General features: G+C 35.0%; 1 protein-coding gene across 1 annotated transcript in view; it reads left to right on the forward strand.

The window, feature by feature from the left end:
* Positions 1 to 24,861, forward strand: part of TXNDC8 (thioredoxin domain containing 8) — a 57,747-nt gene that overhangs the window by 21,430 nt on the left and 11,456 nt on the right. Inside the window, exon 4 of the mRNA XM_074280633.1 lies at positions 205 to 270. Within this exon, the coding sequence (XP_074136734.1) occupies positions 205 to 270 (66 nt within the window). The remainder of the gene's footprint in view (positions 1 to 204; positions 271 to 24,861) is intronic.

Genomic DNA, 24,861 nt, shown 5'->3' on the forward strand with positions numbered 1-24,861 from the left:
AATCTGTCACAGGGTACCACTTCTTGTTAAAAGAAATAAGTTCAAGCCCACCAATGGAACCCATCCCTATAGACAATAATTCATGGTTACTTCAGGGCATTCAGTATGATATAGTAAAGGGTAATCTGAAAAATAGGATACCCTGTTATAGAGAAGATATACATTAGTGACTGACAACCACCATTTTTTTTTCCTCTTTCCTAGGAGGTGGCCACTTCTTGTCAAGTCAAATCCATGCCCACGTTTCAGATGTATAAAGAATCCCGAAAGGTATTTTACATTCCAGCAGTAACTGATAGTAATTATATTATATGATCATGGCAGGATAACAAGTAAGCCAACCATATTTCTTTAATAACAGTCTAAAAATGGCTTAGTGTATACTGATTGTTGATGAAATAATCTTCACTGTTTTGATAAATTAGCTGAGTAGTGGAGAAAAAGCATTCAAATATGGAGTGGTTTATTCTGATACTTGGGAATTACCTGAATTTATATGTTCATGGGACTTCTCTAAGTCTCAGCTTTCTTAACTGTAAACCTGGAATAATAATGATTTTACTACTACCTTTCAGAGTTATTATGACATTGTTTAAATTTTGCAAAGCTTAAAGTACAATGTTAAGTGGTAATTGGTAACTTACTGAACAAAACTTGGTTTAATCTTATTGTATTACAATAGTATTATTCAAATCTGCAAATGACACAAAACTGAATGAAATAGCTAACAAAATTCATAAAAACAAATATTTGAAATTGTTCATGATGAACTGAAATGACCAAAATAAAATTCAATAAGGATAAATATAATGTTTGGCATTTAAGTTTCAAAAAAATCATTTTTAGAAGTATAGAACTGGAGAGGACTGGATTAGTAGCAGAGTTGTTTTTGAGTTTAGTGCTTTTTGTTTTTTAGAATAAAGGATTTTTTATTAACCTTATATAAGCTTAATATGACTCAATAATGCTGGTTTGCCTGTTGTTTGCTCCATAGATTTTTGTGTGAAGCAAGGGGTGTTCCATATGGGTCCTCCATAGGCTTCAAGTCCTTGAGTGCAAGGATTGATTTTTTTTTTTTGTATCTACATTACTTGACACCATGCTGGGCAAATAGTAGGTACTTAATAAAATGTTTTCTGACTGACTGATTGACTTTCATGCAAGTTAGAAGACATATGCTTCCAGACTTGTTCTCTTAATCCAGAAGACAGAACTAGGACCAATAAATTCAATTTCTAAGACAGATTTCAGATTCACATAAGAAAGGACTATTTAATAATTAGGGTTCTCCAACAATGAAATGGTCTGCTTTGTGAGAAAATGAGCTCCCTATCACTGGAGGTGTTCAATCAGGGGCCTAGCAGTAGTAGTAAAAAAAAATTCTGGATTACAAATCAGGGGAGAACTGCTATGAAAACAAGAGAACATGGGCATGTCACACAATTTCCAAGAAATACATAACAGTTGTCTATGCTGATAAACCTGGGGACTTTTTGTATATGTGTCATCACTGATAGCATTTGAGGTGTGTGTGTATGTGCGTGCATGCATGTGTGTGTTAATGTATGTGCATATATGTGTATTTTGTCTTTCATTCCCAAAGAGGACCAAAAAATGACATCACTATTTTTGAATCAAGTCTGATTCTGGTTGATCAGACCAATATGAATTCAGAATCCTTTGTTACAGGTCAGACACAAATAGTCCCTGTGAACATTTGAGGTGGATTCTTTAATTTTGCATATTTCACAGGATAATTCAATTCTGCTTTGCTTCTAAAGTGCAGCAGCTTCTCTGATGAGGGCACACCATGTTGGGTGGTCCTGGGCCAGTGTCTCCAAGTCAGGCAATTATTCTAAAGTTCTTAAGATAGAACTTGAGAGTGTCCTTGTATTGCTTTTTCTGACCACCACGTGAGCATTTGGTATGAATTCTCCATAAAATAATCTTTTTGGCAAACATATATTTGGCATTCAAACAATGTGGCCAGCTCAGCAGAAATGCACAATTCACAGGTATACAATGAGTGAGCATAACAACTTTGTAGACCTTAAGTTCCTCTCTTCACCCACACTTTCCTTCAGACTCTCAAACAATGAGCTAGTTCTGGCAATGCATGTGTTAACCTCATTATCAAAGTGTATATCCCTAAAAAATATCCTGCCAAGGAAAGTGAATTTATCCAGAGCATTTAAAACTTCTCCATTTACTGTAACCAATGGTTCCATATATGGATAGTATAGTGTTGACTGATGGAGTGCTTTCTTAGTGTTAATTGTTAGGCCAAAATTAGCACAAAGAACAAAAAATCAGTATATATTTTGTTGCATGAGTGTCCAGTTATCTGGAAATGAAAAATCATGCACCAACACTTCCTAGACTTTAGCTTTGGCTTGTAGTCTTTTCAAGTTGAAAAGTTTACCAACAGAACAGAGGCTGACTTTGTTGCCATGTTTGTCCTTATTGAAGATGCATGACAATATGACTGAAAACATCATGCTAAAAAAAATGAGAGTTTTGTTTTACTACTTTGGTGATTGGGAAAGCTTGAGAACATTGTTCCTTGTCCATATCCTGGACAAGCATGCCAAAATGAAATACTGATCAACTTTTCTGGACAACCAAATTTTGACATAATTTTCCATAAGTTCTTCCTACTGACTCTCAAAAGCCTTGGCCAGATCTACAAATGTGTCCAGACCTCTGTTCTGCTCCTGGCATTTCTCCTGGATTTGTCAGGCAACAAACATCATATCTATTCCTCAATCCCTTCTGGAGTTACACTAGCTCTTAGGTAGATGACTTTTCAGGTATAGAATCAGTCTATTAAGGAGGACTCTGTCAAGAATCTTACCAGTAGTGACTAAAAGAGATACTCCCCTGTGATCATCACAGAATAATCTATTCCCTTTATCTTTATAGAGGTAGAAGATGGAGGTGTTCTTGAACTCCTGGGGAAATACCTCTTCTTGCCATATAATCCAGAAAATTTCAGTCAGTTTTTATATGAGTGATGGATGCCCTACTTATAAATATTAGCTGGAATAGAATTAGCACCCAGTGCTTTACCCCACAAAAGGAGCTTAATAGCATTCAAAACCTCTTCTTCAGTTGGAACTTCAGTTAGGGAAGGATTAATTTCAACTTGAGGTAAGCAGTCAAAGACTTCAGCAATGATTGATGGCAGTCTGCTGAGAACACTATTGACGTGTTCAGCCCATCTCTATAGATCATGTCGTTATCATTAATTAATGTGGCTCCATCAGCATTGAGTAATTGAGATGCACCACCATTGTGGTCTTCCATCCACAAACAGCCTTCAGTGCATGATAAAAACACTTTGGATTGTTACTATCAACATAAAACTGAATTTCATCTGCCTTCTTACTGAGCCCAAATTTTGATTGCACTTTACTTTTGATAGAATTGAATGCAATCTTCTTAGAGATAGATGTACCTGCTGGTATATCCTGTAGAATCCTCGTTTTTCACTTAATAGCTTCTGAATTTTCCATCATTTTCATCAAAACAGTCTGGATGTTTGTGAGTTTCTAACCAAGGTGAATAAATGCGATGCTGTATACCAAATCTCTGAAAACTGCTCATTTCTTTTCTTTTCTATTGTTGTCAACTGTCTGTTGGCTCAACTTATCCTCCACATTTGCAATAAACTGTTCCCTCTCAGAGACATAGTCTAATTTCTTGACGTTATTTCTTCTAGTAGTCTTTTTGCTTTGGGGCCTGCCACTTTTGTTGCAGTAAATATTCACTTGAGAGGGGATAAATCTATGATTGGTCCATTATTCTTTGCCACACATTGCCTTTGTCACTCTCATATCCTATCTGTTTCTTTTCCTTACAATCACAGAATCTATTAAATGCAAATGTTTGCTTCAAGGGTACATTCATTTAGTTTTATTATGTTTAGAGACAGTATTGGTAATGAGAAGGTCATGAGATGCACAAGTGTTTAACAATAAGTGACACTGATGTTGTTGTTTCCAACTTCATTCCTCCCAAGGACTCTTGCCATGTCTATACCTACTCTTGTATTAAAGTCACCGAGAATTATCAGCTTGTTCTCTTTTGGCACATTGATAATAAGGGTACCCAGATCTTCATAAAATTTTTCTTTGATCTCATCAAAGTTTGTCAGGATTGGGTCATAGGTACTGATAGTGGTATATCATTTTACTGCAAGTGGCAGTCACATTGTCATGAATCTGTTGCTCACTACTTTTGGTAGGCATGCAAGCTTGTTTACTATATTAATTTTGATTGCAAAATCTATACCAGTTTCATGACATTCCTCTTCACTGCAGCCACTTCAGAAAAACATGTATCCAGTTCTGACTTCAGTCAAGCTGGCCTTCATTTTCCAGTCTTATTTCACTCAGGATTGCTATTTGGATGTGATACTTGTTGAGTTCTCTCATAAGAACTGTGGGTTGTCTATAAGTGTGCACATCCCATGAAATTGAGTGGATGCCCATCAATTGGATAATAGCTGAAAAAGTTGTGTTATATAAATGTAATGAAATATTTTTGTTCTATAAGAAATGATGAGCAGGCCAATTTCAGAACATCCAGGAAAGACATGAACTGATGTTGAGTGAAGTAAGCAGAACCAGGAGAACATTGTAAAAAGTAACAGCAAGATTGTGTGATGATCAACTATGATGGACTTAATTCTTCTCAGTGATGCAGTGATCCAAAACAATTCCAATAGACTTAAGATAGAAAATGACATCCACATCCTGAGAAAGAAGCAGATTGAAGCATACTATTTTCACCTTTGTTGTTGTTGTTGTTGTTGTTTGTTTTTCATGGCTTTTTCTTTTTGTTCTGATTTTTTTTCACAACATGACTGATATAGAAATATGTTTAAGATGATTGTATATGTATAATCTATATCAGATTGCATGCTCCCATGAGGGGAAAAAGAAGAGAGAGAGGGAGAAAAAAATTGGAACTCAAAATCTTAAAAAAATAAATGTTTTTGAAAATAAAAAAGATTGGTAGGGAGATGAGGGAGAAGAAATAATGTTTATTCATTGGAAAAAATAAAATAATTTATAGAAAAACAAACAAAAAGAAACATTTAATGAAATGCTGAATTTTTACATATTATTCCCACTGAGTTAATTTTTCTTAATCTGAAAGAGTTACCTACTGAAACTCAGTTTGAAGAAGGTTAATTATGATTTTTGTGGATTTGATAGGAGGTAAACAGCAACAGAGAGCAAGAGATTTAAATAAGCTTCTGGCTTTGGAATAAGAAGACTGTGATTTTGTTTTTTACTAACAAATATCAAGATGATCTTTACTGAATTTTTTGCTTAAGAATCCAACATTTCTATCCACAACATTGAATCAGAGTAGATATTTATCTTTTATGGGATGTATGGCTTATGGACTATAAGAAGCTATTTTTCTAACAAGTTGTATCACTATGTAATATCACTTTTTTTTTTTTTTGCCTCAAAAATATTCACACAAACCACTTCCCTTTCTTCCCAATTCTCACTTTCCTTGGGGGAAAAATCATTGGTTCATAGGAAAACAATGTACACAGTAATAGCAACATTGTTTGATGATCAAAATGTTTATTTTGATAGATTTAGCTATTCTCAGAAACACAGTGATCTAAGACAGGAAAATACAATCCACATTCAGAGAAAAAACTGTGGAGTCTGAATGTAGAACAAAGCATAGTATTTTCTTTTCTTTTTCCCTTTTTTTTTAAACTAAAGCTTTTTATTTACAAAACATCTGCATAGGTAATTTTTCTAACATTGACCTTTGCAGAAACTTTTGTTCCAAATTTTCCCCTCCTTCCCCCAACCCCCTCCCCTAGTTGGCAGGTAGTCCAATACAAAAGCATCATACTTTTTTTTTCTTTCTTGTGGTTTTTAGACTGATGTGGAAATATGCTTAATATGATTGCACATGTATAACCTATATCAGATTGCTTGCCATCTTGGTAAGGGGGGGAGAAAAAAGGAGAAAAAATGGAAATCAAAATCTTATAAAAGTAAATGCTAAAAGCTATCTTTATATATAATTAGAAAAAATGAAATACTATTAAACGGGAAAAAAATTTAAATCATTGGTTAGCCTATTTGAGTTGTTAGTTTTTTGTTTGATTGATTTTTAACATAGTCTAGTTAGATAATAGCTGACACACCCTTTCGTGTGAATTTACTGAATTTCATTACTTAGACTAATCTTAGACTAATTAAATTTTTTAATATTGGGAACATAACTAATTGCAGATTTTTCTATGGTCCTCAATTTCTTAAAGGAAACTGGTACTCTCTCTTGGAAGACTATAATGAAGGAAAAAATTGAGCCAATGACTTTGATGTAGATTCTTCTTAACAGTCTTGTGATTCAGTTACAGAAAGATGTTAACAGAGAAGTAGTCAGATATCTACTACTATAATAGATTTCTTTTTATAGATTCATTGAGAAAAATGCTATCAAAAATAAGAAAACCCAAACATTATGTACTTCATGTACATAAATTATGTATTATGTATAAAAATTCTCATTCTTGCTCACTGGATATCTTTTTGTTGTTGCTTTTATATTTAATATTTATTTTATTTTTCTCAATTACATATAAACACAAATTTTTAACTTTTGACATTTTGAGTTCGCCCTCCTTCCTCCTCTCTCTTTGAGAAAACAAGCAATTTGATAGACTACACATGTGCAGTCATGCAAAACATTTTTATACATGCAAATTAACACAATTCTGAGATACCATTATATACTTCTCAGATTGGCTAAGATGATAGGAAAGGATAATGATAAATGACGGAGGGGATGTATGAAAACTGGGACCCTAATGCATTGTTTATGGAGTTGTGAACTGATCCAGTCATTCTGCAGAGCAATTTGGAACTATCCCCAAAGGGCTATAAAACAGTGCATATTCTTTGCTCCAGATCATAAAACAGGGAAAAGGAACCACATGTACAAAAATAGTAGTGGCAATTTTTGTATTGGCAAGAAAATGGAAACTGGAGTGAATGTCTATCAGTTGGGGAATGGCTAAATAAGTTATGGATGAATGTTATGGAATATTATTGTTCTATAAGAAATGATCAGCAAGATGATTTCAGAAAGGCCTAGAGAGGCTTATGTGAACTGATACTAAATTAAATGAGTAGAACCAAGAGAACACTGTACACAGTGGCAACAAAACTATGTGATGATCAACACTGATGGACTTGAATAGAGATTCAATAGTGAGATGATTCAGGCCAATTCCAATGCACTTGTGATGGAGAGAGCCATCTCCATTCAGAAAGAAGGCTGTGGGGATTGAATGTAGATCACAATATAGCATTTGGACCTTTTTTATTATTATTTGCTTGCTTTTTTTCCTTTTCAACTTGATTTTTTTCTTGTGTAGCATGATAAATGTGGAAATATGTATAGAATTTTACATGTTTAACAAATATTGTATTGCTAGCTATCTAGGAGAAGGGACTAGGGAGAAGGGCGAGAGATAAACTTGAAACGCAGGGTTTTCCAAGGGTGAATGTTGAAAACTATCTTTGTATATATTTTGAAAATTAAAAGCTATTATTAAAAATTTTAAAATAAACTTTCATATTGGTCATGGTGCAAAGAAAATACAGACTTAAAAAACCCAAGACTAATAGAAAAAGATATGTACTCAGACTCCACTAGTTTTGCCTCTGGAGGTGAACAGCATTTTTCAATTTTCAATTTTCTTTTTTTTATTAATTATAGTTTTTGTTTACCAGATATATGCATGGGCAATTTTACAGCATTGACAATTCAATTTTCAATTGAAAAATTTTCAATTTTTAAGTTCTTCAGAATTGTTTGAAATCATTATTATTGCTGAGAATAGCTAAATCATTTGTAATCAAATATTGTACCATATTGCTGTTACTGTATACAATGTTCTTTTGGTTCTGTTCATTTCACTTTGCATCAATTTACATAAGTCATCCTAGGTTTTTTGAAACCATCCTGTTCATCATTTCTTATAACACATCATAATCACATATTACAATTTGTTCAGCAAGTTCTGATTTGTTGGATGTGCCCTCAATTTCCAATTGTTTGGTACCACAAAAGACCTGTTCTAAATATTTTTGTATAAAGGTCTTTTTCTTTTTTCCTTTGATCTCTTTGGGACATAGACATAGTATTATCCCATGTGTATGCCTTAAGGTTCTGTTTTAAGCTCTCATTTTCTCTATATTCTTTCTTTCATGGTGATCTCATTAGTTTTTATGGGTTCATTTATCATCTGTATAAAAATGACTCCCATATCTTGAAATCTAGCCCTATTCTATTTTCTAAATTCTAACCCTGCGTGACCAACTAACTATTGAATATGTTGAATGTAATGTCATCTAAGCATCTAGACCCAACATGTTAAAAACAGAACTCATTATCTTTTCTCCAAAATCAATCCTCCTTTTCAGCTCTCCTAACAAGGTGGATAAAGGAACCACCATTTTTCTAGATACTTACTTTTTCAACTTTGGAGTCATTCTTATTTTTTATTCTCCCTTATGTAACATATTCAGTTAGCTGCCAAATTCAGACAGTTTCTTCTTCACAGCATCTCTCACATACATTCCTTTTTTTCTATTAAATGACCACAGTTCTAATTTAAGCCCCCATCATTTCTCATCTGGATTTATAATTACTCTTTCCTATCTACTTAGTCCTCCATAGCACTGCCAAAATGATATTCTTAAAGTACAAATGTGATCACATTCCTTGCTCTATAAATCCAAGTGACTGCCTATTATTGCCTGTGGAATAGATACAAAGGGATTTAAAGTTCCTCACTACATGGCTTCAGTTTACCTTCTTAGCCTTATTATGCATTACTCCCCTTCACAAACTATACAGTCCAATTGAACTTGCCTTCTTGCTGTTTCTTACACATGACATTCCATTTTCTATCTCAGTACTCATAATCATGATTTTCCATTTGTTTATTATAGTGTTGAATAGTTTAATTAGGCTACAAAATAATCTTGTTATACAAGTTTACATCCTTGGCAATTTTCCTTGGCAGGAGAATTGGTATTCTTTTTTAAAGGCAGCATTTTCTGGAGCTTATACAAGTTTATAATATACAATATATAATATATAATATACAATATATACAATAATATAATATACAATATATAATATTGTTTATAATATACAATATATACAATAATATAATATACAATATATACAAGTTTGTTATACAAGTTTACATCCTTGGCAGGAGAATTGGTATTCTTTTTTAAAGGCAGCATTTTCTGGAGTTTTCAACATCTAACCTTCATACCTGGAATGTATTCTCTCCTCACACTCTTAAAAACTTCAAGTTTCCTTGAAAAATCAAGAAAGTTAAGGGTTTCCCTTAACTGCTAATACCTCTGCCTCAACACTCCACAATGTATATTATCTATTTTATATATGCTTATTTTCCACATATTTAAAGTATAAGGTCCTTGAGAGAAGGGATTGTTTTATTAATTTTTTTCCTTGTAGCTCTAGCACCAGGACAGTATCTGACACCAAACAATAAGCCTTTATTAAATGCCTAATATATATGTCATATAATATATCATTGGCATTATATATAATATATAATAATATATTATATGTAATATAAAGATCATTATATAGGCATTTAATTAATATTAGCTTATTTTTTTGATCTATGTAAAAAAAAGTCACTCATATTAGAATGAATCATGGTTTTCCCTTCCTCCAATCCCTCCCCTAGATAGCAAGTAATCTAATATTAAACATGTTAAACATGCAATTATTCTAAACATATTTCCATATCTATCATGCTATACAAGAAAAATCTTATCAGAAGGGGAAAAAATTAGAAAGAAAGCATATAATAACAAAGGTGAAAATACTATATTTAGTCTTCATAATTCTCTCTTAGGATGCAGATGGCTCTTTCCATCACAAGTCTATTGGAATTGTCCTGAATCACCTCCTTGCTGAAAAGAACCACATCCATCAGAGTCGATCATTACACACTCTTGTTGTTGCTGTATACAATGTTCTCTTGGTTCTACTCACTTCACCTACGTGAAGTTCATGTCTCTCCAGGTCTCTCTGAAATCAGCTTGCTAATCGTTTCTTATAGAACAATAATATTCCATTATATTCATATATCATAACTTATACAGCCATTCCCCAACTGATAGGCATTCACTTAATTTCCAATTCGTTGAAGGCGGCATTTTCTACAATTTTCATCATCTGCTTAAAAAATCTATAGGGGGAAAGTTCTGAACAAAAATGTAGCTATTATCCAAGTTATCCTTTGGCAAATGACTGATGGTATTGTCTGGCACAAGACTATAATGACTATAATTTCACTGCTTATAAGAGCCAGCTTCAACCAATACTCATTAAACACTCACAGATAATAAGCTTAGATAAGAACTAATCTCTACCCTTGTAGAAGTTATGGTTTTGTAGAAGGCTGAGATACAAAGTTTTAAAACACAATATTACAAGGTAAGCTTTTTCTTTTAGAGAGGTATAAAATGAAGTGCTCTGTGAGGTTCAGTTTCTTCATCTGAAAAATGGGAATAACATATCTTCCAAGGTTGTAATAAGGATAAAATACCTTTAAAGTGTTTTTGCAAACTTTTATGTGCTGTATAAATGCTAGCTACTAATTCATGATATTGTGGAAAGATAGAATTTGGAGTACCTGGGTTTACATCCCATCTTTGTTATTTATCCTTTGACTTCAGGCAAAGCCCTTTCCTTCCATAGATCTCAGTTTTTTCTTCTGTGAGGGGGGAAGAAAGTGGGTTGGACTAATAATTTCTGAGTTTTCTTCTAGTTCTAAATGTACAAACATGATCTGAAGACATGAAATCCTAAAATAGTTATAGTTTCAAGCAATTTTCTGGCTTAACTTTTTTTACTTTCATTTATTTAAAATGAGCAGGTCATATAATGTACTAGTCTACAAAATCAAGCTTCAGTATTCATTGTAGACCCAGTTCCTACTCTCACTATAAATTGTGGTTTGAGATATCAATTGTAGCTTTCATGTTTACTAATATCTTGTTTCTCTTAATGCCATCTATTCTTTGATGTGTAAATCACTACCTTCCCTTTCCATTTTCTGAAAAATTCACCTCTATTCATCCTGTCTATATAAACCTAAATAAGATTGCTGAAACTAACATGGGCTCACTGAGCTGGATACACCTTAGGAAAATTTTTGTCACAGTAAGAGCTCTAGATTTGTGATTGTACTTAATCTGGATAGACATCCTTAACTCTGCCACCTATTAAATGATACTATAGATGGAGTGCTGGATTGAAGACATGAAGACTTGAGTTGATATCTGGTCTTATACATTTACTAGTTGTGTGATTTGAGCAAGTCATGTAACTTCTATCTGACCTCTCTTACTTTCCCAATATTCTTATAATTTTCTTCCTTGCATATATTATTCAAACCACTGACACTGGCCTCTTCTTGGTCCTTATACATGATATTCCATCTCTCAACTCCAACCATTTTCTCCTGAAATTTTCTTCCTTTTCATCTCTGCCTCCTGGTTTCTCTGGTTTCATGTCCCAGCTGAAATCCCCCCTTATACAAGAAGTTTTCCCCAATGCTCCTTAACATTGGTGTTTCTAAAATTAACCCCATGGTATAGTACCCTGTACCTATTTTGTCTGTGTATAATTATTTGCATAATGTATTCCCATTAGACTCTGAAACTCCTTGAGAGCAAAAACTGTTTCTCCCTTCCTTTTATCTCTAATGTTTAGCACATGTTGTTGTTAAATCATTTTTCAGGCATGTCCAACTCTTCGTGATCCCATTTGGGGTTTTCTTGGCACAGATACTGGAGTAGTTTGTCATTTCTCTTTACAACTAATTTTACAAATGAAGAAATTGAAGAAATGGAGAAACCCTAAAATAGGGTTAAATAACTTACCCAGGGTCCCACAGTTTGTAAGTGTCTGAGACCAGATTTTAACACAGGCCTGCATTCTATCCCCAACAGGCTTTTAGTAGGCAGTTAAATACTTATCGACTTGACTTCAACTTCAGATTTTTTTTTAATATTCTAATACTTCAATGCTACAGCCCTCCTAATCTTGCCAAAATCCTCTGACAATGAAGTTTGTCCCATTTCATACATCTTTCTATCTAACCTCCATTACACTGTCCCTCATCTCCACCTGGGACTCCTCACTTTAGCGGTCTTGATTCTACTCAGCTCAGGACTGCTATAGAAAACCCTTATCTCAAAGGAGATGTAGTTAGAACCCTATCTTTTTCTGTCTCAGTTTCTTTCTTTCTTTCTACCTGTTTCTGTCTTCTTTTTATGTCCTTCTCTGGCTGTCTGTCTCTATCTCTTTATTTCTGTCTGTCTGTCTCTCATTATGTTGTTCTCATGTGTCTCTGATAATATTAATTTACTTATTGAAACCCAGTACCATTTTCATGCTTTTTCTTTCTTTTGATTGGTGCCCAATCCATATTTCATCAGTACGTGCTCACTTACACGAGATGATTTATCCACTCTTCATGGAATTCCCCTTCATTGGTACAGATTGGAAACTTTGGAACATTGGGTAAGAACACTGGATTTAGAATCACAGGGCCTGGATTCAAATTCAACCTCAGTCACTAAATGGATAATATTGGGCAAGTTATTTAACCTATCTGAGCCTCAGTTTCCTCTGTGAAGTGAGGAAGTGAGACTGGAAGGCTTTTAAGGGTCTTCTACAATTCTTAGAGTTACAAGAGTCTTTTAAGGGTCAAGCAGCTTGCCTATGGTCACCTCATAATATATATATATCAGAGGTAAAATTTGAACTCAGGCAAGTTATATTAGTTTTTCCTTAAAAAGCATTAGAACCTTTCTTGAGACTTATTTGACCCAGAGAACTTCCTCAGTACAAAATAACCTCCAGTTTTATTAGAAGTTCTTATCTGATGGACCACTGAAGGCAACTGAGAGGCAAGAGAGTCACTTAGCGCAACTATTTCAGGGTTCTTAATACTTATGCTTGCTGAATATCCTTTTTTTTTTTTTTTACCAAGGGTAAAGGAATCTACTTTTGTTAATCGCTGAATTACCTATGCATGTCTCTTTATTCTAATATCAGACTTATTTGGGGATTGACTTGAATTAGGCCCAGCCCAGGATATGAGGGCTTAGATTACTATCCTCTTTGCCACAATTTTCTACATTACTATAATTCTGCATTTTTATTGATTAAAGTATAAAGCTCACAATACAGACTAGTTGGAAACATAATAACAATGAATACAATTAAATATCATTTCTCCCCTCAGTAATGGCACTAGATCTCTTATTTCTTCAGACTTGAAGACTCAGTCACTTTTAATTCTTCTTCCTTCACCCCTACATGAAATCATTTTTGATGTTGTAGAATCTATAAAACATAGCACTGAAATGTTTCTTGCCTCTATCTCCTTTTTGCTTAAACTATCACTTCCAATGATGCAATGGATATAGAAATGGTCCTAGAGTCAAAAGGACCTGAGTTCAAATCCAACCTCAGACACTTATTAAATGTATGACCCTGGGCAAGTCACTTAACCTCAATTGCCTCCCAAAAAACCCTCCAGCTATTACTTTCTCAGTTCTGGCTTTCTTTAACTCTTGTCTAGATTATTGCTATAGCTTCCTAGCTAATCAACAATTCTGTCAAATTAATTTACCTAGCTCTGATTTATTTACTCCACTGATTAAAAATATTCAATAAAATACATACTCAAATTAATATATTAATCCCTAAGTATTTAAGAGATCAAAGAAATAGACAAAGAACACAAATTCACAAAGTTGTTTAAGGGGCACTTTTTATTGTATTAAAAAACTGGAAATGAAGCTGATACCATTGATTGAAGAATAGCTAAATAAGTTATAATATATGAAAAGAAAGGAGCATTATCATGCCATAATAAATGACAAGATTGATTCAGAAAAACCCAAGTGATTCATATCTCATCTCCTGGCAGAAAGATAATCGACTACAAGTGTAGAAAGGGATGTAACATGCCCTCCTAGCAGTTACTATTACCAGTCTGTCCTAGGCCCAACAGAGTACCTTTGACCACTGACCTTTGCAGTATCAACTCTACCTGGCTCACCTCCTCTGAGGCCTTCAAAGGTCTCTGGCCACGATTTCTTGAATAATAGTTTAATAACAGATAGCGGGCTCAAGAACAGCCACATGTATTCTTGAAAGCCTTTATTTTAACTACTCACATAATGCCCTGACTTAATGCCCTGACTTGTTAACTCCCTAGTAAACACCTGGTCTCCTAGTAAACACCAAACTCCTTACTTCTCTAGGCTATCCATCAAAGCTTGGCTCAGCTACCTCAGGCTAGGGAGCCAGGTTAAAGAGAGCAACTGGCTGCAAGCAGTGGGCTTATAAAGGGTCTGTGAGGTCACACACAGCCAACCAGTGAGAGAACTGTCACCCATTACAAAGCTATCTCAATATGGCCAGGATCCCACCCACAGGGAAATCCATCCTATATCCACAGAGATTACTTCTGGGGCACTCAAATCTCCTGTTGCACTGTGGCCACCCATTTAAAGGATCCTTACAAAGGGAGATCCATTTTCAGACATGGCTTTATTTTGCTTGACTATACTTGTTACAAGAAGCTATTTATTTATTTATTTGGAGGCAAAAGAGGAAAAGAGAAGGAGAAAGGCAGTATAGACAAGGATTCCCCCAAAACAGAATAAATGAAATAAAAGAGCATCAATAAGTATTTTTTTTTAAATATAAAGAGCAGAAGAATGTTCTGAATTACCAGAGTAAGCCTGAAATATACTTTTAAAAAAATGAACAAACAAACCCAAACCAAGCTGGACAATCATAGTTTTATATACAATCTTCCTTTTCTGTTTTGGGGTGTGTTTGTTTTACATAGGAAAATATTTAGGGTTGCTGAATTTGTCAAGTTAGTAACAACAAAAAGGACAACTTTTTATTTTTAATTTTTAATTAAAGCTTTTTATTTTCAAAACATATGCATAGATAATTTTTAACATTCAGCCTTGCAAAAATTTGTGTTCCAAACTTTTTCTCTCCTTTCTTCCTCACTCTCCTCTCTTAGAGGATAAGTAATCCAATATATGTTAAACATGAGCAACTCTTCTATACATATTTCCACAATTCTCAGGCTGCACAAGAAAAATCAAATCAAAAATGAAAAAATGAGAAAGAAAACAAAATGCAAGTGATGCAGTTAATGGCAGTGCAGAAAGTTGTGGGAATACCATCTGGTCAACACAGGTCCAACATGAAAGAATTCACAAACCTGAAAAGTCTGAATGGCAAAAGAGAAGTTTATTGTTGGCACTGAGAAGCCAGCTTTGCTAGGAGGACAGACTCCTCAGTGGCAAGGTCCTGTAAGAGAAGAGGATATCTTCACAGAGGGCAAGAGTCCTGGCATGCAGCTGTACCAAGAGGAGAAGTCCCTTGGCAAAGCATAATCCTACTTTGGACTTCTGTAAAGATTTGGAGTTCAAAATAGTCATTTTATTAGCAGTCTGGGGGTAGGGCTTCCATTGAATGAGATTTCTTCAATGTTGTTATTGCCCCCAGACCTAGATTTCCAGTTGAATGAGAGCACTTAAGTTCGAGCTACTGGGAGTGTTCCTGGGCAAATAGTCTTAATGAAACCACTTAACTGTCCTGAAGAATGGGTCTCTGTCAGGAGAGTTTCAGAGCTCACCTTCATGGCTTCTCCCCCAAAAGTCAGGGGGATAGTTTCAGGGTTCACTCCCATCATAAGTAAATAACAGGAAGAGTGAAAATACTATGTTGTGCTCCATAATCAGTCTCCACACCCTTCTCCCTCTGGGTGTAGATGGCTCTCTTCATCACAAGACTATTAGAACTTGTTTGAATCATCTCATTGTTGAAAAGAACCACAAAGGACAACCTTTTAATAATAAAAAAAATCTTCAATGTCTTTCTATTTCCTATCCAATTCAATTGAGATTTATACCTTGTAAATAAATATTATAAATTTATACCTTATAAACATTTATACCGTTCATTGAGAATGTTCTAAAATGGCTCCAGTAGACCTTCCCACATTATCTTCAACTATTTTCATAAATGTTTTTGAAGCGGTAAAAGCAGACAGCCCAGGCCCAGTATGTAAATGACCAACAAAACCTTACATCCTTTAGAGAAAAATTCCTTTCTTATATAAACTTACAGTCCCTGGAGAAACTCCTTTGTTATACAAACTTCTCCATATCCTCTAAAAGCAGAAAAGTCTTATCAGATACAAATCCTGTTCTAATATCCTGTTGTGTATAAAATAAAGATCTCAAGCCATGCCTCCTTGCAATATGATTTCTCTCTGGAAGCATAGTGCCCACCAAGACATCTTGGTGTTCTTTTCTAATCAATAAAGACTTTCTTGTCACAGCTTTGAGTAGGTGAATTCTTTCACCACGAATCTGGCCTTGGCACTTTGGAGGGAGGAGGAGAGAGACAGACAGACAGACAGACAGACAGACAGACAAAGAAACCACAGACCCATCTCTGCCCAGTATCTCACCCTCTTCATTTTAACTTATATTCAAGTCTATATTTCAACCAATCTAAACTTTTCCAAATGTGTCCTATGCTCTTCCACCTTAGTTCATGTTGCTCCTTCTTTCTAGAATTTCTGTTTATAGAAATCTATCCAGATTTCTAAACCTAATTCTAAACGTCATCTTGTTCCTGAAGCATTTCTTTATTTCTCCCAACTGGATGGGTTAACTATTTCCTTTCAACCTCTGTAGTATGTCTCTTCACACTCCCTCCCCAAAGAATTTAACATATTTTTAGCTTATCTTCACTAACATCCCTGCAAAGAATACAGGTAATTACTCTCTGGTTCTACTCATCATGTTGTGACTTACCAGGCCAAGACACCCCTCTCTGACCACTGCGTGCCTCCTTTATGTTGTCTTCCTCTACTGAAATATCACCTTTTCTAGGGGTAACGACTGTCTTGTGTTTTACATTGGTATCCACAAGCAGAGTACCTTGCAACATAGTGAGAAGGGTTCCCTGAAGAAGAATAATAAATGCCTTTTTAATTGAACCATTCATTTTGGAGTTAATAAACTCCTTGAGGGCAGGGGCCATTGCTTTTTTATGTCCTATCTACTCAATCATTCCAAACACATCAGTGGGATTTGTACTTTCTTTGACCTGAGCAGTTTCCACTCCCTCCCTGCCATGAATTCAACAACACAACCAAATCTTCTAATCCTATGCAATATTTTTTTTATCCTTGTCTTTCTACACTGGGTATAGAAACTTCATGGTCTAATTCCTATGTGGTTTTAATATTTCTTTTTTTTTTTTCAATTTAGGTAATATTGTCATTTTTATTATATTAACTTGACCTACCTATAGGCAATTAGCATTACTTTCACTTTACATGGTTAAAAAAAAACCAGTCATAATTCATTGGTTTATCACTTGTTCTTTCTATGTAACAAGCACTTTTTTCTCTGTATCATAAAATTCCTTATGTTATCTTTTACTCCTTTTTTTTAATTTTTATTTTATTTTATAATTATAACATTTTTTTGACAGTACATATGCATGGGTAATTTTTTACAACATTATCCCTTGCACTTACTTCTATTCAGATTTTTTCCCTTCCTCCCCCAACCCCCTCCCCCAGATGGCAAGCAGTCTTATATATGTTAAATATATTACAGTGTATTCTAGATACAATATATTTGTGTAGAACCGAATTTTTTGTTGCACAGGAAGAATTGGATTCAGAAGGTAAAAATAACAGTTTACATTCATTTCCCAGTGTTCCTTTTCTGGATGTAGCTGGTTCTGTCCATCATTAATCAATTGGAATTGGATTAGCTCTTCTCTATGTTGAAGAAATCCACTTCCATCAGCATACATCCTCGTACAGTATCATTGTTGAAGTGTATAATGATCTTCTGGTTCTGCTCGTTTCACTCAGCATCAGTTGATGTAAGTCTCTCCAAACCTCTCTGTATTTCTCCTGTTGGTCATTTCTTATAGAACAATAATATTGCATAACATTCATATACCATAGTTTACCCAACCATTCTCCAATTGATGGACATCCATTCATCTTCCAGCTTCTAGCCACTATGAAAAGGGCTGCCACAAACATTTTGGCACATACAGGTCCCTTTCCCTTCTTTAGTAGTTCCTTGGGGTATAAGCCCAGTAGTAGTATGGCTGGGTCAAAGGGTATGCACATTTTGATAACTTTTGGGGCATAATTCCAGATTGCTCTCCAGAATGGTTGGATTCTTTCACAACTCCACCAACAATGCATCAGTGTCCCAGTTTTCCCACAGCCCCTCCAACATTCATCGTTATTTGTTCCTGTCATCTTAGCCAATCTGACAGGTGTGTAATGATACCTCAGAGTTGTCTTACTTTGCATTTCTCTGATCAATAGTGATTTGGAACACTTTCATATGAGTGGAAATAGTTTTAATTTCATCATCTGAAAATTGTCTGTTCATATCCTTTGACCATTTATCAATTGGAGAATGGCTTGATTTCTTATCAATTAAAGTCAATTCTCTGTATATTTTGGAGATGAGGCCTTTATCAGAACCTTTAACTGTAAAAATTTTTTCCCAATTTGTTACTTCCCTTCTAATCTTGTTTGCATTAGTTTTGTTTGTGCAGAAACTTTTTAATTTGGTGTAATCAAAATGTTCTATTTTGTGATCAATAATGGTCTCTAGTTCTCCCTTGGACACAAACTCCTTCCTCCTCCACAAGTCTGAGAGGTAAACCATCCCATGTTCCTCCAATTTATTTATGATTTCGTTCTTTATGCCTAAATCTTGGACCCATTTTGATCTAATCTTAGTATGTGGTGTTAAATGTGGGTCCATGCCTAGTTTCTGCCATACTAATTTCCAGTTTTCCCAGCAGTTTTTGTCAAATAATGAATTCTTATCCCAAAATTTGGGATCTTTGGGTTTGTCAAAGATTAGATTGCTATTTTTATTCACTATCTTGCCCTGTGAACCTAACCTATGCCACTGATCAACTAGTCTATTTCTTAGCCAATACCAAATGGTTTTGGTGACTGTTGCTTTATAATATAGCTTTAAATCAGGTACACTTAGACCACCTTCCTCTGACTTTTTTTTCATTAGTTCCCTTGCAATTCTTGACCTTTTATTCTTCCATATAAATTTTGTTGTTATTTTTTCTAGGTCATTAAAATAGTTTCTTGGGAGTCTGATTGGTATAGCACTAAATAAATAGATTAGTTTGGGGAGTATTGTCATCTTTATTATATTCGCTTGGCCTATCCAAGAACACTGAATGTCTTTCCAATTATTTAAATCTGACTTTATTTTTGTGGCAAGTGTTTTGTAATTTTGCTCATATAATTCCTGACTCTCCTTTGGTAGATATATTCCCAAATATTTTATACTATCGACTGTTATTTTGAATGGAATTTCTCTTTGTATCTCTTGCTGTTGGATTGTGTGGTAATGTATAAAAATCCTGAGGATTTATGTGGATTTATTTTGTATCCTGCGACTTTGCTAAAATTCTGAATTATTTCTAATAGCTTTTTAGCAGAGTCTTTGGGGTTCTCTAAGTATACCATCATGTCATCTGCGAAAAGTGACAATTTGATTTCTTCATTTCCTACTCTAATTCCTTGAATCTCTTTCTCGGCTCTTATTGCCAAGGCTAGAGTTTCTAGTACTATATTGAATAGTAATGGTGATAGTGGGCAACCTTGTTTCACTCCTGATCTTACAGGGAAAGGTTCTAGTTTATCACCATTACATATGATGTTTATTGAAGGTTTTAAATATATGCTCCTTATTATTTTAAGGAATAGTCCATTTATTCCTATACTCTCGAGCGTTTTTAGTAGGAATGGATGTTGGATTTTATCAAATGCTTTTTCTGCAGTGGTTTTAATATTTCAAGGATGTCAGGGCAATACTCAAACTTTCCATATTTTTATCTCACTTTCATTATATGACCTGGCCATCTCCCTCTTATTCACCCCTCTTATCTTCAATCCTAATGTCACTGTCACATGCCACATTGTCACATGTCACATTGTTGGAGAAATGCTGATATTCTTTAAAGATGTAATATTTGAGTTTATTTCCTCTGCTAATTGAGCTATGAGATTTTTCCAAGTTTTATATAGATTACAGAGTTATTCAGAGAAAGTGAGTCAAAATTCAAATTTAATAAAATCCAAATCATCAAATATCTCTTGAGCAGCTACCATAAATAATAAAGGTCAAAGAGCTATGCTAGAGAGATAATAAACAGAAACGGAATGATGTGAGACCAGGTAGCTACATTCATAGTAATAAGCAGAGGAAGGTTGGTGGGTAATATATATTTATGTGCCTGCTATTCATAGCCTGGAACTTTCCATTGCCCATAGAAAGGACCCAACATTAAAGTAATTGGGATTCCATATAACACTGAATGAAGCTTTTTCCATCAAACTGGATTAGAATCATTGGTCTATTTCCTGTAACCAGTCCTTGCTTTCAGCTCAGCCAGCCTACCTGTGGATCACTATATATGACATTCCATTTCCTTTTGTTTTTGTTCAGTCATGTTCAACTCTTCATGACCCCATTTGAGATTTTCTTGGCAAAGATGCTGGAGTAATTTGCCATTTTCTTCGCCAGCTCATTTTACAGGTGAGGAAACTGAGGCAAACATGGTTAAATGACTTCCCTAGAGTCACACAGTTAGTAAATGTCTGAGGATGGACTTGGAATCAGGAAGATGAGTCTAAGTTCAGGGCAGCACTGTATCCATTTGCTACCCAGCTGCTCCTACTCCATTTCCTAATAATTCCATGCTTTTTGAACAGACTATGCTAGCACCTGCCTTAACTTTGCTTCTCACAACTCTAGACTTCCTTTAAGAATCCAGTTTAAGTGATCCTTCCAGCTTATGAGGACTTTTCTGGTCTCCCTCGTGGTTGATATAACCTGCCAATCACTTTGCATAGATTATATATTTGCTTATCAGAATACCAGTTGCTTTCCTATAATAAGATGTAAACTCAAAGGAAGGGAATGTTTACTTGCCTTCTTCAGTGTCATAAACCACCTAGCAAATATTGCTGAGAAGGTTTTGCTTTTGTTTTTTGACTGGACCTGGATTAGAGGTAGGGAGCTCCCTATTAAAAAAATGCCTTCTACCAATGAAGATTCTCAAATTTTCTGCAATTTACACCATGTCCTAGTATACTACCTTTTCTAACTTATTTATAGGTAAGGAAATTGAGGCAAACAAAATTAAGTGATTTGTCCAGGGCCACACAAACAATAGATTTCAGAGACAAGATTTGAATGTAAATTCTTCTGGTAAAAAGGCCAGCTCTCTATACCTCAGTCTATGCTTATTAGTATTCAGTAGATGCTTAATAATAATTTGTTGAATTGATTTGAAATTGATTCACTGCTAATAGGTGAATTAAATACTTCTCTTATCAATCTGAGTATCTTCCATAATTTCTACACACACAGTTTCACTCTTAAGTGACATTATGGAAAATCAAGAAAGATGGGATAATTGTACCTGCTGAGGAATTAGAAATTAGAATATGCCTAGTTTCAATAGTTATAGTAGAAGAGGTTACAAACTGATTTGGGGGTTAGAAGGCATAATGCCCAAAAAGTGTTTTGGATCTGGTTTACTATAACAGAGGGACAGTTTTAGTCATGTTTACTTTTCAGGATACAATTCTCCTCTTTGCGAGACCAAGTCTTGTGAATATATTGAGTTGGTTAGGCTGCCACTGCCTAAGTATTCACTGCCTAAATCAAATATAACTCTCTACCCAAAAAGATTTCCTTCTACTGCATGCTACTTTGTCTTAGAAGCAATAGGGAATTTTTTTTTTAAGCAGAGTTTGGCCTCTGTCTTGAAGATAGAGTAGAATGGAACAGAGTATAGAGAAACTAATTACAACAATAATCCAAGTGAAAGATTATGAAAGCCCTATCTTAATAGGACACTGTGCATGAAAAGAGGGTTCTGATGCCTTAGATATTCTGGAGGAAAAAATTTACAGGTGGCAATTCATTGAATATGGGTCAGAGAAGTGAGGAAATATGAGGCTGTAGGATTGGATGACCAGTAATTAGTATGGTAGTACCATAAAGAGGGAAAGTGGAAGGAAGAACAAGCCATGGGAAGATAAGTTTGTTTTAAACAGAATTATTGTGAAATGTCAACAGTACATCTTGGTGGCACTTAACTCTAGAAGAGATTAGGGTCAAAGATGTAAACTGTAGAATCAACCACAGGGAGGTCATCAGTGAGGAGATAGGAAGATCTCTAAGGGCAGAGCATGGCATTATGACACCTAAGTGACAGCAATGGAGAGAGTGCTAATCTTGGAATCAGGGGGACCTGTATAAGCCACAACTACTCTGAGCCACAATTTTCTCTTCTGCAAAAGGGGTACAGGACTACTGGCTTTTAAAGCCCAATCCAGGTCTAAATATGAAACATAGCAAGAAAAGAGAAGAGAGCTGGGTACTCAACCCAGAGTGGTTTGAAGGATTAGGAGAAGAATTACACATAAGATGCTTAAGTAATTTTGTGCTTGTACTTCTTACAGAGAGTTTTTTTTTTTAATGTATCATACTATGAGAACAACTCTTCATTCATCCAACAAACATTTATTGATTACCTGCTATGTCATAAGAGATATAAGATGGTGGCATGGGGAACTTGGGTTCCAAGGGAGAATTTAGAAAAATACAATAGCAATTTCATGTAAATTATTCAAAATTTTCCTCTTCTCCTCACAATCCACTTAGCAATAGCTATCTTCCTCCTCTCCAGATCTGTTATCACATGTGTTCTCATACTTGGTGCTCCTAGGAGCCAATCTAGTTTTGGGGATCTTCCTGACTATAAATAAGAAGAGAGGAAAGGATTGGATGGGGAAGTATCATAGACCAGGCATACTTCCACAAACTATTGGTATGAGGAATCAGTGACTAGGGATAATGCCATGGTGAAAAGAAAATGTAGTAGTGCAGTAATGGAATCCATATGCATAATTTCATTGGTATTAGGAAAATTTTCCCATCAATACAGATAAGCAATTCCTATCCATTTATAGCTTTAGAGCTTTGGCTGAAGCTTGAGAAGTTAAGTGACATGCCTAATGTTACATATTCAATATGTCACAAGTTAGACCTGAACTTAGGCCTTTCTGACTCCAAAGCTGGCCATGCTATCTTGTCTATTACTGATAATTATGTGAAATTATTAGTACTTCTGGGGTTTGCAACGTAAAGAAATCAGGAAACAGTTCTAAGTCCTCCAGGTAGCTGTTTCTCCCTTCAACTCTTATTCTCTGGGCCTCAGAAAGACTTCTCATCTGTAAAAATGAGGGTTGGACTTCATGGTCTCTAAAAACACTTCCAACTCTAAATCTAGGATCATGAGATTCCTTGAAATCTCTGTTATTTTAATGTTAAGGGGAATGAAAATAGACCCAGCTTTATGCCCATCTTCTTCCCATGTGCATCATGCTAGTAATGAGTTTCTTCCTTTCCTTTGCCCAGGTAGGAAAAAAAAATTGGGAAGCTTTCTTCAAAACACAAAATAGTCCTGATGAGCAGAATTTAGGAAAAATGAGAAAGAATGATGATTTCAGCATCTCCTCCATATTGCAGGGCAAAATAACCCCACAAAAACTGATAGGTTTTTATTTTTGAGGTTGTATTTAGGTCAAAAATATCTAGTTTAATTTAATCTTCTGAATCTGAAATAGCCATGCTTTTATAAGCCTGTTGTCCAATTTCTCAAGAAGAGTTTCCTGGTTGGGACAAAATGAATGCAGCACATTGTCAAAATAAGAAGTGAAATATAATCAAGATGGCATTGTAATTATGGGGTTGACTTACAAGATATTCAAAGGGTGAAACTGAGAGTGGAAGATGAGGTATCCAGAATGGCTCTGCATATTGCCCATGCAGTTGGTCTTTGTAGAAGGTGGATATAATGCTTAGTATTTTCACAGACACATATTTATATGATAAAATAAGTATGCACATGGAACTTTTAAGCCTTGCAATATGCTTTACAAATATCTCATTTAATCTTCACAAGAATCCTGGGAGCTGGATACTATTATATCCCCATTTTACAAATGAGGGAACTGTCAGAGGTTAAATGATTTACCTAGGGTGAAACTGCTAGTGTCTGAGGCAACATTTGAACTCAGTCTCTCTGACTCACCTAGTACTTTATCCAAGATACCACCCAGCTTCCCAAGGGTCCTAAGATGCATAGGATCGTATATTTAGAGTTGATAAGAACTTAAAGGATATGTAATCCAACCTCTGCATTGAACAGAGAAACTAAGACTTAGAGCACGTAACTTATCCAAGCTCAAGATAATAACACAAGTTCTAAGAGAGAGTTGAGATTTGAACTCAAATCTTCTGGTTCTAAATAAAGCACTTTTTTTCCCCTTTTCTCCTCACTGTATCACATTGTTTTTCTAAGGTAGTTAAGTGGTTAATCTGAATTCTCTCCTACCCCATCATTTGGCCCAGATGGACCAAGTTCATCTTCTGGCTTCCTAGATCATCATTCAACAAAACAGTTCCCTCCAAAGCTACCAATGATCTCACATTGCCAAATCTTCATTTTATCAATCCTCACCCTTCCTGACCTCTCTGTGGCTTTTGAAGTTTTCAATCACTCTTGACCTTGCTCCTTTCTGATTCTTCTGACCAGTTATTTAGTTTC

This window comes from Sminthopsis crassicaudata, chromosome 1 (assembly GCF_048593235.1).
Source record: "Sminthopsis crassicaudata isolate SCR6 chromosome 1, ASM4859323v1, whole genome shotgun sequence".
In the NCBI taxonomy this organism is placed as follows: Eukaryota; Metazoa; Chordata; class Mammalia; order Dasyuromorphia; family Dasyuridae; genus Sminthopsis; species Sminthopsis crassicaudata.